General features: G+C 43.5%; 1 protein-coding gene across 2 annotated transcripts in view; it reads right to left on the bottom strand.

The window, feature by feature from the left end:
- Positions 1 to 821: 821 nt before the first annotated feature.
- The window catches only part of LOC144497209 (4-trimethylaminobutyraldehyde dehydrogenase-like), a 42,697-nt gene continuing 22,791 nt past the window's right edge, over positions 822 to 20,727 (bottom strand). The window contains exons 4-11 of one of the 2 annotated variants that reach the window (XM_078218108.1): positions 16,834 to 16,968; positions 13,726 to 13,922; positions 8,902 to 9,042; positions 7,146 to 7,334; positions 5,721 to 5,808; positions 3,213 to 3,354; positions 1,225 to 1,337; positions 822 to 1,143 (exon numbers count right to left, since the gene is read on the bottom strand). In XM_078218108.1, coding sequence (XP_078074234.1) covers positions 1,049 to 1,143; positions 1,225 to 1,337; positions 3,213 to 3,354; positions 5,721 to 5,808; positions 7,146 to 7,334; positions 8,902 to 9,042; positions 13,726 to 13,922; positions 16,834 to 16,968 — 1,100 coding nt within the window. In that variant the 3' untranslated portion in view covers positions 822 to 1,048. The remainder of the gene's footprint in view (positions 1,144 to 1,224; positions 1,338 to 3,212; positions 3,355 to 5,720; positions 5,809 to 7,145; positions 7,335 to 8,901; positions 9,043 to 13,725; positions 13,923 to 16,833; positions 16,969 to 20,727) is intronic. The other variant, XR_013498528.1, reaches the window with a different exon arrangement.

Below are 20,727 nucleotides of genomic sequence, written 5' to 3'. Positions count from 1 at the left end.
TACACTAATCTTAACCGACTCCCACAGGTCACTTCTATGTAGTCACTTGAAAGCGGGCGTGCAATTCAGTGTTAAGTTGAAAAGAAAATTCAGTTATTGGAAGGGTAACAATGTTACAAAATGCATTCATGATAATGAACCATATATTCCCATTTCATAATGAGGAAAAACTTCAGATGCCTAGTTTAAGAAGCAACATCTGAAGGTGGTTAATCTTGAGCTTACCAAGAACTGAATCACCTCCCTGGAGTGGTTCAGTCGGGCCTCACAGCACTAGGGGACATGGATTCAATTCTGGCCTCTCATCAGGGGACCTGGGTTCGATTCTGGCCTTTAGACTGTATTCTCCCAGCGTCTGCATGAGTTTCCTCAGTCTTATCGGGTGTGCAAGTTAGGTGGATTAGCCATGGTAAATGTGTCATGTCCGTTGGTTGGTTAAGGCACTGTGTGTACAGGTTATAGGGAAAGGACAGAATCGGTGCAGAGTTGATGGGCTGAATGGCCTTTTTCTCCACTATATAGGAATTCTATGGTTTAGTAAAATAACTTTTTACAACCAGTTTTATCTGGTTTTTCCTCGCTGCACATTCATTGCCATGTCACACCTGAATTTTACTGCATCAATATTACCTAAATAATGGAATGCAGCTATAGAATTCTATAGGGATTCTCTCAACAAACTGATGCGATAAGGAAGTTCACCAGTGCGGTTAAATGTCCACTGATCCAAAAATGTTTGTCAAGGATTGTACTTCGGACCAACCTGCTAATGCGTGAGAATAAGTTACTGATTGATTTTAAACATGCCTTTTTTATTAAACAAACAAAATCCAGTTGAAAGTTTTTTTCACAACAAATGTAGTTGAACATGGATAGAAAACATCACTTACAACTGTGTAGCAGTTTGACCAAGCCTTCACTAATTGCAGATTCATTATGAATATAGTTTGGGAATTTAAGAAAAAAGAGCTTTCACTCGTTGTAATAAACTGCTACAAACTAACAAACAACAGATTGAATTCAGGCAAACAGATAACATTGTTGAAGCTTAGAAAGAACATTCTGGATCTCCCATTTCTACATAAACACTTTTTAGCTGTGTGTAATATTCAATGGTCGCTATTCCGTTCTCTTTTCCAAATCCTGTAACAATAAGAGTTGGGATTAATTTTCAGTTAAACTTTTTTTAAAATCTCAATTTTTCCAGAAAAACAGAATTGCTACCTGACATCTTATACCCTCCAAATGGGATCTCAACAGGGGCGACATTGTAGTTGTTTATAAAACATGTCCCTACTTCGAGAGCCGCTGCCATCCGATGAGCTCGCGTCAGATCTCTGAAAAACACACATTTCTTGCTGCAAAACAAACTCCTACACAAGCGTATGCAAACTTCACCACTCCTGGCCAATTTTATAAATAACATTTCTCTAATCTTTTTACAATTGTTCATCAAGGAGGTTGTTTCTTTTCTCTCTCTCCCCTCGTGCCCCCCCCCGCCCCCGCCCAGTAAAGCTTCAAGCAGTGGGATTGGTAAATGGTGGCATCTTTGTTGATGCTCTGGAAGTAAACTGCACAGCGTTTGTTGGTTAAAACAACGGCATTTTAAGTGAGCACCCTTCTAAGATCCCTAAAAACATGGATTTGTCAGCCTTCCCTAAACTGTCTGTGCAGGTAAGGGGTGTCTAAAATTGGGCAGATGTGGGAATGTGTGCTCCGTATTGGGATTTATTTTGCCTCTCTTGGGTTTTTTTTCAGTGGCTTGATTTGATATATAAACATGGCAATAGATTTCAGATCATAGAATCCCTTCAGTGCAGAAGGAGGCCATTCAGCCCATTGAGCCTGCACTGACAATCTCACCCAAGCCCTATCCTCATTTTCAAATTGTTATAAGGGTACAAGATAGATTCTGAGTTTGTGTTCCTATTCGCATGTATAAACTGAAAAGTGCAAGCACAGCACTAAATAATTATACACAGTAAATTTGTTGATCACCAAATAAATATAAAATCTTAGTTTATATAGTTCAGTTTGAATGACTATGATTATCAGTGTGATTGAGAGATAGCTTTACCCCCCACATTCTGTACAACCCTTGCTACGTGATACTTCATTAGCATTCCTTGCTTGTTCCGCTATGCGCAGAATTCTCCTTTCTAGTCCTTCACTATGGCTGCTGCTGCCAAGTCTGCTCACTTAGCCACATGTCCAATACTATTCCTCCCTCCTGCAGTCACGGCACAAATCAAACATTCGCCCAAATGCAGTTTACCTACCGCACCTCAGCCAAAGATGTGTGGGTTAGGTTGATTGGCCATGCAAAAAAAAAATTGCCCCTTCGTGTCCTGAGATGCGTAGGTTAGAGGGATTAGCGGGTAAATGTGTAGGGATATGGGGGTAGGGACTGGGTAGGATTGTGGTCGGTGCAGACTCGATGGGCCAGATGGCCTCTTTCTGCACTGTAGGGTTTCTATGATTCTATGAAGTGATTATAGAAAAAACACCAGGCATGATTGCCCAGAGTGTTAAGCAGACAGTTCAAATCAGTAAACTGATCAAATCGACTGATTCCATTTCTGAATTTCATTGAGATAATATATGCAATGAGAGTTGACTTCTGAAATCAGGGGTTTGATACAAGACATTTACATACTGGAGGGTTTAACTATTAAATTTAGAGAATAAAAATACTGTACAGCAAAGCTGGGCAGAATACTTCATGTAAAGTGGCCTCAAAAAATGAAGTGGTCCAAAAGTACAGAGCAAAATAAGTGCGCCTCCATCAAACAGCGACAGAACCACACATCATGTTATGTTGCTGGAATTAATAATGCATAAAAAGGTGGAAGAGCACTTTGAGCACCAGTATTAATTTTCTGGACCCCTCCTCTCTTGAAGGCATCACCTCTTTACTGGGATAAACTGCACATGCCCCAAACAACTCTGGTAATCTGTCTGAATGTTCAGTGTGCAATTCTAGACATGTGTTGGAAGCTATTGCAACTGTCTTAAGAGTCTGGTCTGACCTTCTCAGCAGTGTGCGTCACATGTAATTTCCGGCCAATTTTCCCCTTCCTACCCCAGGGCCACGGGTCTGTAACACTATCCCTGATAACTGCAGCCAACTCAGTCCACATTACAGAGAGAGCTACAGCCAGCGCTTATTAAATGAACAGTCTAGTTTTGGAGAAATATGAGGTGCACAGTACCTGGTGAATACTCCACCTGCCAAACCAAGACTGGTGCTATTTGCTCTCTCGATGACCTCGTCCTCAGTATTGAATGCAAGCACTGACAGAACAGGTCCAAATATCTCCTCTTTAACACAGGTCATCTCATCCTTGCAATTCCCTGCCCACACACACACACATAATTATTTGTAGATGCTACAGATTCAAAGCCAGCATGTAACAGGAAATGAGGCATCTAATTCCCCCAATGTTCAAGCATTGGGTACAATTCTCTGACTCAGAGTAAGATCAGATGTGCTCTGCCTGAACACTGGGTCATGTATGGGAGCATTCTCATGGGGCTCGTTCCCTGAAAGATCCTTTACACCTAACTGCACTCCCTGAGGGACCAGTCTGAGATCAAGCTCTCATAATCTACGTGTGGGAATCAGTGCAAAGTTAATTCATTGCAAAGCACTTCAAAGTGTCAACCCACTGCATTGGGCAGAAACATGAATCAATCCTATTTCGCGTGAGAACATTACTACTTTACACCCTTTTATTGAAATTGTGGCATTGGGATTTTTAATTAAAGCCATTAATTTTTTTTTTGTCCTTTAGTCTGCAAGTCTGTAATTTTGTTTGGAGACCTTTGTGACTAATTTTTATTACCTGATTTGTGGAAAAGACCGACAGACTTGCATTTCTTTCAGGGCATCTCAAACCACTTTACAGTCGGTCGAGTAGTTTTGAAACCCAATCACTGTTGTCACTTAGGAAATACAGCAGCTAATCCATGCACATCAAGATTCCACAAACCTCAATGTGATCATGACCAGATTAATCTTTCTTTTTGTTGAGGGCTAAATGTTGGCCAGATATCGGGGTGTACTACCCTTTTCTTCAAAACAGTGCTCAAAGTCTGATCCAAAAATCAGCACTTCAGATAGCCCAGTGCAGTACTGAGGCAGTGCCGCTCTATCAGACTAGGTTTCTCTGTGCAATGATTCTTGAACAGTAAATGTTTATCCAATGATGGGAGGGTAGGTGCAAGGTTCAAATGGCAGCCAGCCTGTTTATTAATAACTTATTGAATTGATATCAATTCATTTAATTAGATCTTATTTATTCCCCAGATAATACATGCAAGAACAAAGCAGACCCATCATCAGGAATGGGTGACACTTAGGAGGCTTTCTGCTAGGAAACACATTGTTGTCTTAAAGAATTAGCACTTGCGACACAAAATTTATTTTAGCATAAATGCCTTGGGATAGACTCGACGTCACCTTTGGAAGGGCGACGAGGGATGAGCAATAACCACGATATTGCTTGCAACACCTAGAATTCAAAGATTTTCCAGGTCATTATGGTGAGGTTATCAAAGTGAGAATTTATGTAAAATGTTAATCTAAAGGTTCTGATTTAAAGGATTCATTTAGAAACTCCCGAGTTGGTTCCGTCTTAGAAAATGGTCAAAAGCTACAGAGCATCAAGCAATGTATTGCTGTTTCAACTGAATTAATCTGTGTAGATTTATTTCTTGTAATATGAAGCAAAAGTCGTGACTAATCCTGAAAAACCTGGTCTAGCAATGTGGCGTTTTTTACCCGAGATCTCAGGAATCGGAATCATGCATTATATCCCAATGACTCGGTGGGGAAACAATAGTTTCTTCAGCCCAAATTGTTCTACATCACACAAAGTTGGAGACAATAGTCTCCTGCTTTTTGTAATGAGCATTAATAAATATTGTTGGGAAACAGGCCATCAGCAACTCTAATATTCTAAATATAAAGTCTCAAAAGGGGAGAGCAGCCTAGGGGCAGCACGGTGGCACAGTGGTTAGCACTGCTGCCTCACAGCGCCAGGGACCCAGGTTCAATTCCCGGCTTGGGTCACTGTCCGTGTGGAGTTTGCACATTCTCCCCATGTCTGAGTGGGTTTCCTCCGGGTGCTCCTGTTTCCTCCCACAGTCCAAAGATGTGCGGGTTGGGTGGATTGGCCATGCTAAGTTGCCCCTTAGTGTTAGGGGGACTAGCTAGGGTAAATGCATGGGGTTATAGGGATAGCACCTGGGTGGGATTGTGGTCGGTGCACACTCGATGGGCTGAATTACCTCCTTCTGCACTGTGGGATTCTATTCTAGGGCCATTGAGGACTAAAGCTGGTGGTGATTTAACCCAAGGATCACCACACCTCAGACGAGGGTCAAGATTGAGAAGGTGAGGCCTTCATAAATAACCAAAGCCAATCTGGGAATTGAACCTGCGCTATTGGCATTACTCCACGTCACAAACCAGCTGTCCGGACAACTGAGCTAAACTGACCCCCATTCTAAATATATCCTTGGAAGGCCAGTTATTCATTTGCATTCAATGGCTGAACAATTACTTCTGATGTATTTATAGTGCAATGGGAAAGTGTCAGTGATCACAAGGCATCACTTTACATCAATCAAGATCAAATATTTTAAACTCAATTCTCTTTGTATCAGCTCTATTCCAACAATTTTGCTCTATTAATTGTAGCATTGAACAACAATACCTAGAATACAGGGCTTCATGAAATATCCATCTTTCAGTTTTGGATCATCAGGAACAAACTGATCTCCGCCACACAGAACCGCTGCACCCTGTAAACAATGATCATGATCACATCAGTCTCGCACTGGCTAATACCACTGCAATGCAATGGCAACAACTCGCATTTACACAGCACTGCTCACATGCAGGAAGCTGTCAGTGTGTTCACACTAATGTGGAAATGGATAAAGAGCACACTGAACACAGGTAGGGACAGATGTGGGGAACCAAAGATACAGGCAAAGGAGGGTTTTTAAGACAGCAAGTTGGAAGAAAGCAAACGGCAAATTCCAGAGGGTAGGGTCATTATGTATGAACGAGCATTTACCAAGAGGGGAACCAAGGGAGTGGAGAAAGGTCCAGTGTTTGATGAACAGAAGGCGCGTACAGCAATGTAAAGCAGTGGAGATCCTCAAGGTAGGTTGGGGGTGAAGCAATGCAAAAATTTGAAAACCAGTGCAAGAATTATGAAATTGGCAGACAAGTCAGTGAAGCTCGGACTGGACATGATCATGGGAATGAACAGAGTGTAAGTGAATGTGGGAACTCCGGCAAAGTAAATGAATTGAAGCAGAAGACGACCGGAAGGGCAATGGAGAAATTGAGCCTTGATACGGCAACCGAACGACTTGGGTTCAGGGAGGAGTCAGACTCAGACAGGAAACAGTGTTGAGAAGGGAGAAAGTGGCTTGTAAGCGGGATAGATGTGGAGGGAGACAGCTGAACTGACAAGTCAAGTGGGACATGGAAGGTTCCGGGTTTTCTGCCTCAGTTGAGGCCAGTCTTGGAGACATTGGCCTTAGTTTTGGTGACATTAACCTGACATTTCATGATTTTCATTTTCCAGTTAGCATTTTATTGACAAGTTGTGACATTTTCATTATCATCAACCAAGGGCAAATATCTTTGTAGAAGCTACACCATCTTTTGACACTTCAACAGAAAGCTTTGTATGTCTTCTCAATCTACTGTGACTTAAATGTTTTTTGTTTTGGCTAATCAAATCAGCCACTGTGCACAAAGATCACTTTCTGGTAGAACCAAATGAGCTTCACTTAGACCGGCATTGAATCCAACCAAGCATATCAGCTTAGACTGTCTAGTGGAAATTCCAGTTGAGTGCAAGCATAGATTTCCTCTCCCAGCAGCTGAGATATAAATGTTTATAGGCACCACTGCCCAATCTGGCTTAACATTTAGATTAACCCATGATGTGCTAGCAAACTCCACGGGACTCCAATGCAGCGTGCAAACTACAACAGCGCAAGGCTTTCCAGGTCGATTCACTGCCTCAGATTATACACTGACTCTTATGTTACAAACAATATCTATTGTTAATGAGAATAATTAGTACAGCAAAATTAGAGCAACCAAAATGTGTAGGTACCTGCTCTTTGGCCTGCTTTACGTAGGACAGCACGCGATCCAGGTGTGAGCGACTGATGAGTCCTCCCATCTGAGTACCTTCAAGTAGTGGATCTCCAATTTTTATTGCTTTTGTCTTTGCCACCACTCTTTCCACAAACTCTGGCAGTATGTCTTTCTGTACAAACACTCTGGTGCCATTACTGCACACCTGAAATGAATAAAGAATGGTACATTTACATATATACTTACCCCCAACTAACAATTAAATAGCAGATCAAAGCTTATGTACATTATGTGTCAGCTTTGGTTCAGTGGTAGCATTCTCGCCTCTGAGGCAGATGATCACAAGTCCAAAATTCACCACAGGAGTTGAGTTTGTACAAGTGATAACCAGATTGGACACAGAAACTTCAGGGGATGTAAGAGTGAGAATATAAAAAAGAGAAGCAAAGAGAGTATGAGAAGAGGCTGGCAGTCAACATAAAAGTGAATCCAGAAGTCTTCTCCAGGTATATAAATAGTAAAAGGGTGATAAAAGGAGGAGTGGGGCCAATTAGGGACAAAAAGGGGATCTATGCATGAAGACAGAGGACATGGCTATAATACTAAATGAACGTTTTGCATATGTCTTTGCCAAGGAAGAAGATGCTGACAAAGCTGTTATGAAAATTGAGTTAGTTGAGACAGTGATTGGGCTAAAAATTGATGAAGAGGTATTGGATAGACTGGCTGTACTTAAAAGTTGATAAAAGCCACCAGGACTGGATAAGATACATCTGCGGATAGTAAAAGTGGAAATTGCAGAGGCATTAGCCCTAATCCTCCAATCCTCCTTAGATACAGGGATGGTACCAGAGGACTGGAGAATTGCATATGTTACAACCTTGTTTAAAAAAGGGTGCAAGGATAAACTTAATTACATGCCAGTCAGTGGTGGAAAATGTTTAGAGATGAGAATCTGGGAGAAAATTAACAGTCACTTGGATAAATGTGGATTAATTAAGGGAAGCCAGCATGGATTTGTTAAAGGCAAAGTGTGTTTGACTAACTCGATTGAGGGGGGTGGTTTGGGGTAATGCAGTTGGTGTGGTGTAAATAGAGTTCCAAAAGGCATTTGATAAAGTGCCACTTAACAGGCTTGTCAACCAAGTTGAAAAGCAGGAAACAAATGGGACAATGGCGGTATAAATATGAAGTTAGCCGAGTGACAGGAAACGGAGAGTACTAGTGAACAGACGTTTATCAGACTGGATGAATGTATACAATGGGGTCCAAAGATTTCCGAGAACATTGCCCTCAGGGAAAGTCGAGAGAAGTTTTGATTGAGGTATTCAAAATCATGAGAGGTCTGGATAATTACCCGAAGATAAAATTTTGCAGGGCTATGCGGAAAAGGCAGGAAAGTTGGATTAGCCCTTGCAGAGGGGTGGCATTGACACAATGGGCTGAGTGGCCTCCTTCTGTGCTGTAACCATTTTATGGTTCTATAATTTAGGTTGACGCTTCAGTGTAATACTGAAGAAGTGTGGAATTGTCAAATTCTCTCCGAGGTCAGCCTCTGTCTGTCCAGCATTCCGGACAGGCCCGTTTGAGGTCTGTAACAGCCTCAAGTGAGATATAGAATATTCACTGACCAGAACAAACAGCATTATGTTCTAATAGCTTCCAAACGTGCCTACAGTGTAGGTGATTCAGATGTATGAAACAGTTAAAAATGTTATAAAAAGAAAGCTGACTGGCTAACCCAAGACCACAAAGAAACTTGGTTTACTCACCTCTCCCTGACTCAGGAAGTTTGCCAGCATTGCACCTTTCACAGCATTTTCCAAATCACAGTCAGAGAAAATAACGAGGGGCGATTTCCCTCCGAGTTCGAGGGTGATGTGTTTGACAGTTTTTGCCACCGTTTCCATGATCTGGAGAGTTATACAGAACGTTCAATAATATGTATGTTTGGAACTGACAAGTTTATTTTTAATCTATTCTTTCATGATATGTGAGCATTACTGGCAAGTTCAGCATTTGGTGCCCATCCTGAATTGCCTGAGAGACTTGCTGGGCCATTTCGCAGGGCAATCACAAGTTAACAAGTTTATTGTGTGCTGTTTTGGTGTCCATATCTGAGGAAGGATATCCTTGCTGTAGAGGGAGTACAGCAAAGGTTTACCAGGCTGATTCCTGGGATGGCCGGTCTGTCATACAAGGAGAGACTTAAATTGGTTAGGATTATATTCACTGGAGTTTAGAGAGGGGATCTCATAGAAACTTATAAAATTCTAACAGGGTTAGACAGGGTAGTTTCAGAAAGAATGTTCTCGATGGTGGGGGGAGTCCAGAACTAGTTTGAGGATAAGGGGTAAACCTTTTAGAACTGAGGTGAGGAGAAATTTCTTCATCCAGAGGGTGGTGAATGTGTGGAATTCACTACCACAGAATGTAGTTGAGGCCAAAGCATTGTCTAATTTCAAGAAGAGATTAGATATTGCTCTTGGGGCTAAAGGCATCAAGGGATATTGAAGGAAACGGGGATCAGGCTATTGAATTCAATGATCAGCCATGATCAAAGTGAATGGCCGAGCAGGCTTGAAGGGCCGAATGGTCTACTCCTGCTTCTAGTTTCTATGGGGGCAATTCTCCCATCCCGACGCGCAGGTCTTTTGGCACATTGGGATAGGAGAATCGTGTGTTGGCCATTTTGTGGGATTCGGGCATGCGTTCCTGATGCATGCGTGTCTCCCAGAGTCGGAGAACAGGCGCAATCAGGACCTCGCCGAAAACCAGCAGGAAGAGAGGCAAGTAATTTAAATCTTTTTAAAATGTATTTATCGGGTTCGACACGGAATTCTCCGGGCCCGATAGCATCACCCACCCCGCAGGAGTATTTCACTCCGGCGGGGTATAGAGTAGCTCTCCACTTGCGAGGGACTAGCGGGAGACCCCGCCAGAGTGAGGGGAGGGGAACAATCGGGGCCCCCAGGGGGTTGGGTGGCAGGGGGGGGTGGTGCCCCTGGGGCATGGGCACCCTGGCTATGCCAGCCTGTGCCTCCTGGCACTGCCCAATGGGCAAAGTGCCCAGCCCAGGGAGCACCTTAGCACCAAGGGGCAGAGCTTAACGGCAATCGGTGGAGGTGGGAGGGGAGGTGGGGTCCCGCTGCCACTCTGCATTGCGATCAGTCGGGGCTGCAGGAGGAGGAAGGTGGTAGGGAGTTGTCGGCGTGGGGGGAAATCGCCACTGCTGGGGCAGGGGGCCTGGAGATCGGGGCACTCCGGGACACGGGTGGGGTCAGGACTAGCCCGGGAATGCTTATGGGGGCCGCGATCAGGCCATGGGGGGTCTGGAGGGGCAGTAGTGCAGGGGTCCCAGGCTGGCCAGCGATTGAGCTGGCCAGCAAATGAGGAGACTTGACAGATCGGGGCCACTGCGCATGTGTAGAGGCCGAAACTGTCAGACTCCGGTATAAATAGGCCCCCGCCCCCCCGAGCTTTTAATGAGATTCATGATTGTATTGCACAGAGCGTGAAGATTCGGGTCTGAAGTTGAACTGGAAAAAAAGTTGGGATTTAGACCAGTTTTCTTGACAATTCAGCACTTTTGGGAGAATCGCCCCCTTTGTTTCCAGCCACACTGTGGTGAATCTATATGGAGGCCAGCTTGAGTATGGCAGATTTCCTTCCCTCGAGGACACAGATTAAGCAGATTGGATTTAGCAACAATAGTTTCATGACCGCCATTACTCAGACTAGCTTTCGATTCCAGATTCTATTAATTGAATTTACATTCAACCAGCTGCCGTGGTCCCCACAGCATTAGCCGGAGCCTCTGGGGTTCTGGTCCAATTACATTACCACTATCCTCAACACCAGTGCCCCACAAGGCTGTGTTCTCAGCCCCCTACTACACCCCCATGGCTGTGTGGCCAAATACCCCTCCAATTCGATTTTCAGGTTTACTGACGACATCACCATAGTGGGACAGATCTCAAACAATAATGAGACAGAGTACAGGAATAAGTTAGAGAACCTGGTGAACTGCTGCGGCAACAATAATCACTTCCCCAATGTCAACAAAATGAAGGAGATTGTCATTATCTTCAGGAAGTGTAGAGGAGGACATGCCCCTGTCTACATCAACGGGGATGAAGAAGAAAGGGTCGAGATCTTTAAGTTTTTAGGTGTCCAGATCACCAACAACCTGTCCTGGTCACCCATGCCGACACTATAGTTAAGAAAGCTCACCAACGCCTCTACTTTCTCAGAAGACTAAGGAAATTTGACATGTCAGCTCCGACACTCACCAATTTTTACAGATGCACCATAGAAAGCACTCTTTCTGGTTGTATCAGAGCTTGGTATGGCTCCTGCTCTGCCCAAGACCGCAAGAAACTACAAAAGGTCGTGAATGTAGCCCAATCCATCACGCAAACCAGCCTCCCATCCATTGACCCTGTCTACACTCCCCACTGCCTCAGCAAAGCAGCCAGCATAATTAAGGACCCCACACACCCTGGACATTCTCTCTTCCACCTCCTTCCGTCGGGAAAAAGATACAAAAGTCTGAGGTCATGTACCAACTGACTCAAGAACAGCTTCTTCCCTGCTGCTGTCAGACTTTTGAATGGACTTACCTTGCATTAAGTTGATCTTTCTCTACACCTTAGCTATGACCGTAACACTACATTCTGCACTCTCTCGTTTCCTTCTCTGTGAGCGGTATACTTTGTCTGTATAGCGCGCAAGAAACAATACTTTTCATTCTATGCTAATACATGTGACAATAATAAATAAAATAAAATCTAAACTGCTGTTTCCCCCCCCTCCCGTCCACTAATGGAACTGGGTAAGGGATCTATAAAGAGAATATCAGATTCCCAGTCGACTAGATTCTGTTATTTCACTAGCAGAGATGGTGACAAGGTATCCAGTCTTTCCCTTCAGACACTGAATGCGCAGGGAGGCTCCCAAGGAATTTGAAATTTCACAACATTAACTCTAACCACAACCCAGTCTGCCTCACTCTGCAGGCTACATCGATCATCGATGCTGCTCTTGAACAGATCACTAAAAGCTTCACCATGAACAGCCAATACTCCTCTTCTTTTAATTCATAGAATCCCTACAGTGCAGCAGGAGATGATTTGGCCCATCGAGTCTGTACTGACCACAATCCCACCCAGGCCCTATACCTGTAACACCACATATTTATCCGGCTAATCCCCTTGATACTAGGGTCAACTTAACATGGCCAATCAATCAAACCTGCACATTTTTCGGACTGTGGGAGGAAACCTGAGCACCCGGAGGAAACTCACACAGACATGGGGAGAATGTGCAAACTCTACACAGACAGTGACCCGAGGCCAGAATCGAACCAGGGTTCTTGGCGCTGTGAGCCAGCAGTGCTAACCACCCATGTGTGTTGCCTTTAAGGAATGTATTTTTAATCATGTTCTCTGCCGTTATAAGCAGGCCTCGAGCTGTCTGCTCAGTCCTTTTATTGCTGCTTAAATAGTTTAAATGGGGTTTTGTTTATTTTTGGTCTGGTCCTCATGTATTTTTTATGACCCTGAATTGTTGGAGAACAAATGATGGATAGGCCTTTGCACAGTTTTTTTCATTTTACTTTCTGTTTTGGGCTGCTGGCTGCTGTTTTTAGTTTAGGAGATGTTTCACTTCAGGCTGGAGGCAGGTTTTCTCTCTCTCTCTCTGCTATTGTAAATTCCGCTGACTCGCGGGAAGCAGGTCTTCTTGCCTTCCTGGAGTGTGAAATCTGCCTCTTGCAGTGGTTCGCTGGCTAAAAGCTAGAAACCAGCAGTGGCATTATCTCCACCTCAATGTCTGCTGGAAGTTACAAGGCTGAGAAGTCAAAGTTTCAATTCTCCAACCAAAGGACTAAGTTCCAGCATCACATGAGCATTCTTATTTTCTGTGCTAAACTGGTGGCAGGTATATGTTTATGGGGGGTTTGTTTGGTTGGAACATTTCATATAGTTGTTAAGGTTTAAACAATATCATGGTTGGTTTTTTTTTCTTGTTTGTAAGTGGGAAAAATTATTGCCATATGTATTCTTAAATAAACTTTGTTTGATAAAAGCTCCCTAGTGGGTTATGTGAATCATACCTGAAGTGAAACATCTCATGCTCACCCTAGCCAAATTCAAGATGCAAAACTTATGATCCAGGCGAACTTCATAAAACACTTGAGTTTCTGACCTGAATTAAAATACTTGGGACATGGGCTCCGCTGGCTGGCCAGCATTTATTGCCTATCCCTAGTTGCCCTTGAGAAGGTGGTGGTGAGCTGCCTTCTTGAATCGCTGCAGTCCACATTAAGTCCTCCCTTTGAGTAAGTAGTTGACCCCTGCTAAATCCCTCCCCACAATGGCACAGCTGGAATCGGTACATTAGGACAAAGCAAATTACTGGCACATGTTTTGTCTCCCCCCACTCACTGGTGTTGTGTCTCGCTACCTCAACACATGGCCTCAGATGAACAGAGTTTAATCCAAGTTTGATTGAGGGTTTGTTTAAATTAAGAGCAGCTCCATTGCTTTAATAATTCAAGATGATTTACACTGGTAGCCTCAACCACCATTACTTACCTTGATTCCAGTAGGAACACTACCAGTAAAAGAAACCTTTGCCACGTCCATGTGTCGACATAGAAGATCCCCTGTCTCCACAGCCCCTTGAACCACATTGAACAACCCTTTCGGTACCCCAGCCTGTGTGTAGATCTCAGCGAGCATGACCGCAGTCAGAGGGGTCAAAGGTGAAGGCTTGAAAATCATGGCATTTCCTGTTTGGAGAAGAGATAGGATTTTCAGAACATTTGAAGATGTATTTGTTTCTCTGCAGAAAAAGATAATCTTTCCTCTCTCTTGGCTCGTAACGCCCAGCGATAAAACCAGGACGTAAGGTGCCAACTTGGTGAAAAATCCTTACTTGTCAGCATCAGTTGGGATGTTCAATCACACTCGAAGCAAATAGGATACACGCATCTGCTACGGTGCGAATTCAAGATTGGTTAATTGTGAAGGGAATGCAGCTAAATTATCAGTCACAAAGATATGAATAGTACCCTCAGAAGATAAATCTTTTCCTGGAGAAGCAAAGTTCAGAACCATTACAGTGCAGGCATTATTTTATACTGGTGTGTGCATTCCAACCCACAGAGCCCCCTGACCAGACAATTAACCGCTGCTTGGCCAGAGATTGCATTTAGTTCAACATTCAAATGGTGGCCCCCCCCCACCTTAGCAGGACAATGAGCCAGACGTTGCTTTTTTAAAAATAAGACCATAAGGCTTTGGAGCAGAAGTAGGCCATTCAGCCCATCGAGTCTGCTCTGTAATCCAATGAGATTGTGACTGATCTAATATAATCCTCAACTCCACTTTCCCACCTTATCCTCATAACCCTCGAGTCCCTTACTGATTAAAAATCTATTTCACCCTTGAACATATTTAATGGCCCAAACACTACAGCCCTCTGCAGTAAAGAATTCCACAGATTCACTACCCAAATTCTCATCTCAGTCTTAAATGAGTGACCCTTTACTCTGCAATCATGGTCCGAGAATCTCCCACAAGACTAATACTAATTAATCATTTAACAACACTGTGCAAAATAATTGACAAACATCAGATTTATTGCTGAAAGGAATGGGGCAAACTTAAGAAGTAGACTCAATGGATTATTTTGCAGTGATGATCATGATAAGTGGAATGAAACTTTGCTTTATAAGGATGGGTGTGCTATATCATGTAGCAGGTTATATATTGGGCTGAATTTTACAGTGGGCGGGTTGAGGTTTTTGTTAAGAGCCAGTTCTATTGTTCATCAAGTCTTATTGTTCGCATTTCCATTAAACACCCAGTTGTACCTAGTGGAAAAAGATGCTTCTTTTAGGGGTTGCTAACAGTGATGTGGAAGTGGCTCGGTTGAAATTCTCACTGAATTCAGTGATTGCGGCCCTGGGCACGCAGCAACACAGCCCTTGTTGGAGCGCCAAGCGACAGATCATAATGTTGGGAATTTTCACACTTGCCTGCACATGCCCGACATCCTAAAATTGCAGGTAGCTTCAGAAGGACAACAGTGAATGCTGACAGTTCGCCATCAACTAACCTCATACCACCCCTCTCAACCCAGCACAACCACACCCCCCCCTTACTCCCTTCAAGATTCAGGGGGAAAATGGTGATGAAGCGGACTAGTAATCCAGAGACACGGGCCAATTTTCTGGGAACACGGATTTCAATCCCACCATGGCAGATGGTGACATTTGAATTCTATTTAAAAAAACCTGGAATTAGAAGCCTCGTGATGAAAGGGAAACATTGACGATTGTTGTAAAAACTCATCCTTTAGGGAATGAAATCTGCCCTCCTTAGCCGGTCTGGCCCTCATGTGACTCCACATCCACAGCAATGCGATTGACTCTTAAATGCCCTCAGAAATGGCCGAACAAGCCACGCAGTCCAGGGCAATTAAGGATGGGCAATAAATGCTGGCCCAGTCAGCGACGACACCCACATCCCATGAAGTTTTTTTTAAAATCAGCCCAATATATATTATTACAGGACAATAATACAAGATAATATAATTGTTAAAATTTATATATTTATAATCCTTCTACTTACTATGAACACCAGAACAAAAGCATAATTGAAAGCAGGCTTTAAAAAAAAATTCACACCTCATTTCTTTCAGCCCCGTGGTTCATTTCTGGCTTTTATTTTATACGGTGCTATGCTTGAGTTAAATACAAACAGCAGTTTCTCTGCAGTGCAGTGTTTGGAACTACCACAGCTGCATGGAGCAAAGCCCTGGGGAGATGGTACTGGCTGACTGCTCACAGGCACAAGCCCTCAGCACAAATGAATTGCTCTGTACACTGTGTTGCAGTCACACAAATCAATCCATAATCTTCAACAGGTTTTGCACCAAGAATATCCATTTCTTTTCCGCCCTGTGGCACTTTATAAATAAGATAGATTCACTGGAGGGAAAAAAAAAAGAGTATGGCCTGAAGAATTTTGCCTCACGGTAACACAATAAAGATCTTGGTCGCCGGTCAACCAAAATACGTTGTTCCGGAAACAGCTGGAAATTAAATTACACGTTAACTGCTTAATTAGTTTCCCATAACCAGTAACAAAGTTATTTTGGCAGAGAATTGTGACTCTGTGAAATGATGGGCAGGGAAAGACCTTCACTCATGATGTCTGAAGAATCGAGTCTAGTCATTGCTGACATGCCCACCCGCTCAACCAGCACAACAGCACCACCCAGCAGCAGGTAATCTCCTGCGAGGGACAATAAAGCACACAAAGCCAATGCCTGTGAGGGAAAAAGGATCTGGAAAATCCCTCGCCAACCCCCTCAAAGTGATCAGGAACAGTCCAAGAGATCACACGGGCTACCTGCACATTCACCAATCAAAATGAAGCTTAAGAACACAGATAAAGGCTGATTACCGCGGATGCTGGAATCTGAAACAAAAACAGAAAATCTCAGCTGGTCTGACAACATCTGTGGACAGAGGATCAGCTCTGATGAAGGGTCATCCTGACTCGAAACGTTGGGTCTATTCTCTCGCCACAGACGCTGTCAAACCTGCTGAGATCTTCCAGCATTTTCTGTTTAAAAATACGGTTTAAGAATATGGTTCTGCCGCGAAATGAGAATGCACATTGTGCTCTCACCACAAGCCAAAGCTGGGGCAGACTTCCAGCAGGCTATCTGGAATGGGTAATTCCAGGCTCCGATCCCCACACACACACCGAGGGGCTCCCTCCTCGTATAGGCAAATGATCCTCCAGAGAGCTGAATGTGTTGGCCTGTGCACAGAAAAAAAAGGGAAGATAATTAATAGGTGAAATTTGGAAAATGTACAATTGATCCGCCAAAGCCAAAAAAAAAAACGACAAAGACTGAAGAAACGATATAATAGGCAGGAATTCCCAGAGTGACGAGCTAGTCAGTCCTTCAGTATTGAGTATCTGCTTCCACTGTGTAAGAATGGGATCAGCAATTACCAATAAACATGTGCATAGCTGTGCCAATGGACTAGACAGACAGTCATCCATGGAACTAAGCATTCAACTTGTCTTCAACTAGATGAGATGGTCTTGGAGATATTGATCACTGCTATTTTAACCCCACTTTGGAGGTTCCTCCAATTTGTGTTTTTAATTAATTTATTGAACAGTTCAACAATGGGGTAATAACAAGAAAACAAATGTTCAAGTCCTACTCTGTGGGGTTTTGGATCTTGCAAACATACCCACCTAAAACTCATAATGACATTATGACCCAACTTAATTATGTACAACTAATAATTACATTACGACACCAAGTCCCATTTGTTGGAATAGTATGGCATGAAACTGAATTTCAGTATGTTCCCCTCTAATGACATGACAAATGTTTTCACTTCTTTGTAGATAGATAGAACAGTACAGCACAGAACAGGCCCTTCGGCCCACGATGTTGTGCCGAGCTTTATCTGAAACCAAGATCAAACTATCCCACTCCCTATCATCCTGGTGTGCTCCATGTGCCTATCCAACAACCGCTTATATGTTCCTAAAGTGTCTGACTCCACTATCACTGCAGGCAGTCCATTCCACACCCCAACCACTCTCTGCGTAAAGAACCTACCTCTGATATCCTTCCTGTATCTCCCACCACAAACCCCATAGTTATGCCCCCTTGTAATAGCTCCATCCACCCGAGGAAATAGTCTTTGAACGTTCACTCTATCTATCCCCTTCATCATTTTATAAACCTCTATTAAGTCTCCCCTCAGCCTCCTCCACTCCAGAGAGAACAGCCCTAGCTCCCTCAACCTTTCCTCATAAGACCTACCCTCCAAACCAGGCAGCATCCTGGTAAATCTCCTCTGCACTCTTTCCAGCGCTTCCACATCCTTCTTATAGTGAGGTGACCAGAACTGCACACAATATTCCAAATGTGGTCTCACCAAGGTCCTGTACAGTTGCAGCATAACCCCACGGCTCTTAAACTCCAACCCCCTGTTAATAAAAGCTAACACACTATAGGCCTTCTTCACAGCTCTATCCACTTGAGTGGCAACCTTTAGAGATCTGTGGATATGAACCCCAAGATCTCTCTGTTCCTCCACAGTCTTCAGAACCCTACCTTTGACCCTGTAATCCACATTTAAATTTGTCCTACCAAAATGAATCACCTCACATTTATCAGGGTTAAACTCCATTTGCCATTTTTCAGCCCAGCTTTGCATCCTATCTATGTCTCTTTGCAGCCTACAACATCCCTCTACCTCATCCACTACTCCACCAATCTTGGTGTCATCAGCAAATTTACTGATCCACCCTTCAGCCCCCTCCTCTAAGTCATTAATAAAAATCACAAAGAGCAGAGGACCAAGCACTGATCCCTGCGGCACTCCGCTAGCAACCTGCCTCCAATCCGAAAATTTTCCATCGACCACCACCCTCTGTCTTCGATCAGACAGCCAGTTACCTATCCAATCGGCCAACTTTCCCTCTATCCCACACCTCCTCAGTTTCATCATAAGCCGACCATGGGGGACCTTATCAAACGCCTTACTAAAATCTATGTATATGACATGCCCTACCTTCATCAACACACTTAGTTACCTCCTCAAAAAATTCTATCAAATTTGTGAGGCACGACTTGCCCTTCACGAATCCGTGCTGACTATCCCGGATTAATCCGCATCTTTCTAAATGGTCGTAAATCCCATCTCTCAGGACCTTTTCCATCAATTTACCAACCACCGAAGTAAGACTAACCGGTCTATAATTACCAGGGTCATTTCTATTCCCTTTCTTAAACAGAGGAACAACATTCGCCATTCTCCAATCTTCTGGCACCATCCCCGTGGACAGCGAGGACCCAAAGATCAAAGCCAAAGGCTCTGCAATCTCATCCCTTGCCTCCCAAAGAATCCTAGGATACATTTCATCAGGCCCAGGGGACTTATCGACCTTCAGTTTATTCAAAACTGCCAGGACACATTGCTGTGGCAGAATAGGTAAGGATGGCTGATTCCCTTCCCTAAATGACATCAGTGGGTTATTATGGCAATTGACAATAGTTAGACTTTTAATTCCAGATTTATCATTGAATTCAAGTTTAATCATCTGCCATGGCGGGATTTGAACACGGGTCCCCAGAGATTACGCTGGGTCTCTGGATTACTTGTCCAGTGGCAATACCGTTATGCCATAGCCTCATGGGAGATTGAACCCTGTGCATTGGCTCCTGAAGTTAACACTGCAAAATCTCTCTCCTTTATCCTGTCAGCTAATTTGTACATGGACTGAGATTTGATTGCTGGGACACAGTAGTAGATTTTACAATGTAATCCCAGCCAGCCAAGGGGTCAAGCTCCCATCACAAGAACTACAAAAGCACCAAATATAAAAGATTCAAGACAAACTCGGTCTCTGGTGTCATTGGCTCACCAGCCTATGGGTCACTTGTATGAATATGCCATCAAAAGCAGACTCATCAATATAAAACATTAATGGTAATGTCACTGGACTAGTAGTCCAGAGGCCCAGGCTAATGCTCTGGGGATTGGGGTTCAAATCTCAACTTGGCAGCTCGTGGACTTTAAATTCAATTAATAAATTCTGGAACTGAAAGCTTGCCTCAATAATGCTGATCATGAACCCACTGTCAATTGTTACAAAAATCTGCCATCCTTACCTGGTCTGTGTTACATGTGACTCCAAGCAGATCCAGACCCAAGCAATGTGATCGACTTTTAACTGCCTAACTAGCCACTCAGTTTAAGGGTAATTAGGGAAGGACAACAAATTCAGCCCCTGCCGGCCACACCACATCCCATGAAAGAATACTTTAAAGAAAATTCCTAAGAGCAGAAATCCATATCATAGAAACCCTACAGTGCAGAAAAAGGCCATTTGGCCCATCAAGTCTGCACCGACCACAATCCCACCCAGGCCTACATATTAGTAGAGTCAACAACAAGGCCCACCCCATATCCCCACATATTTACCCGCTAATCCCTCTAACCTACGCATCTCAGGACACTAAGGGGCAATTTTAGCATGGCCAATCAACCTAGCCCGCACATCTTTGGACTGTGGGAGAAAACTGGAGCACCCGGAGGAAACCCACGCAGCCATGAGGAGAATGTGCAAACTCTACACAGACAGTGACCCAAGCCAGGAATCGAACCCAGGTCCCTGGCGCTGTGAAGCAGCAGTGCTAACCACTGTGCTACCATGCCGCCCCAGATAAAAACAGTGTACTTCATCATTTAATCATCTGGACACTGAAATAACTACTTTTCTTGTGTTCAGATGTATGCCCTTTGTAGCAAAAGCATTTAGCATTTCACCATTTTTAATTAGAGAAGTGAAATTAAATGAACTTCATCACAAATTGATCTGCACCATTCATTATATACACTTTAATTTAATGTGAATGTAATCTGCTGTCACATTACTCATGTTTTATGCAGAAGTTGAGTGTAGGAAGATTTATAAACTATTCAGTAATGCTATAATTGTTTGTATAATCAGCATTTTCTATGTCTTTAACAGGAGCATTTAAAA

The sequence above is a fragment of the Mustelus asterias genome, chromosome 8 (genome assembly GCF_964213995.1).
Source record: "Mustelus asterias chromosome 8, sMusAst1.hap1.1, whole genome shotgun sequence".
Taxonomy (NCBI): Eukaryota; Metazoa; Chordata; class Chondrichthyes; order Carcharhiniformes; family Triakidae; genus Mustelus; species Mustelus asterias.
The sequence above is the reverse complement of the archived record's forward strand: the minus strand, read 5'-3'. Positions and strand labels throughout refer to the sequence as shown.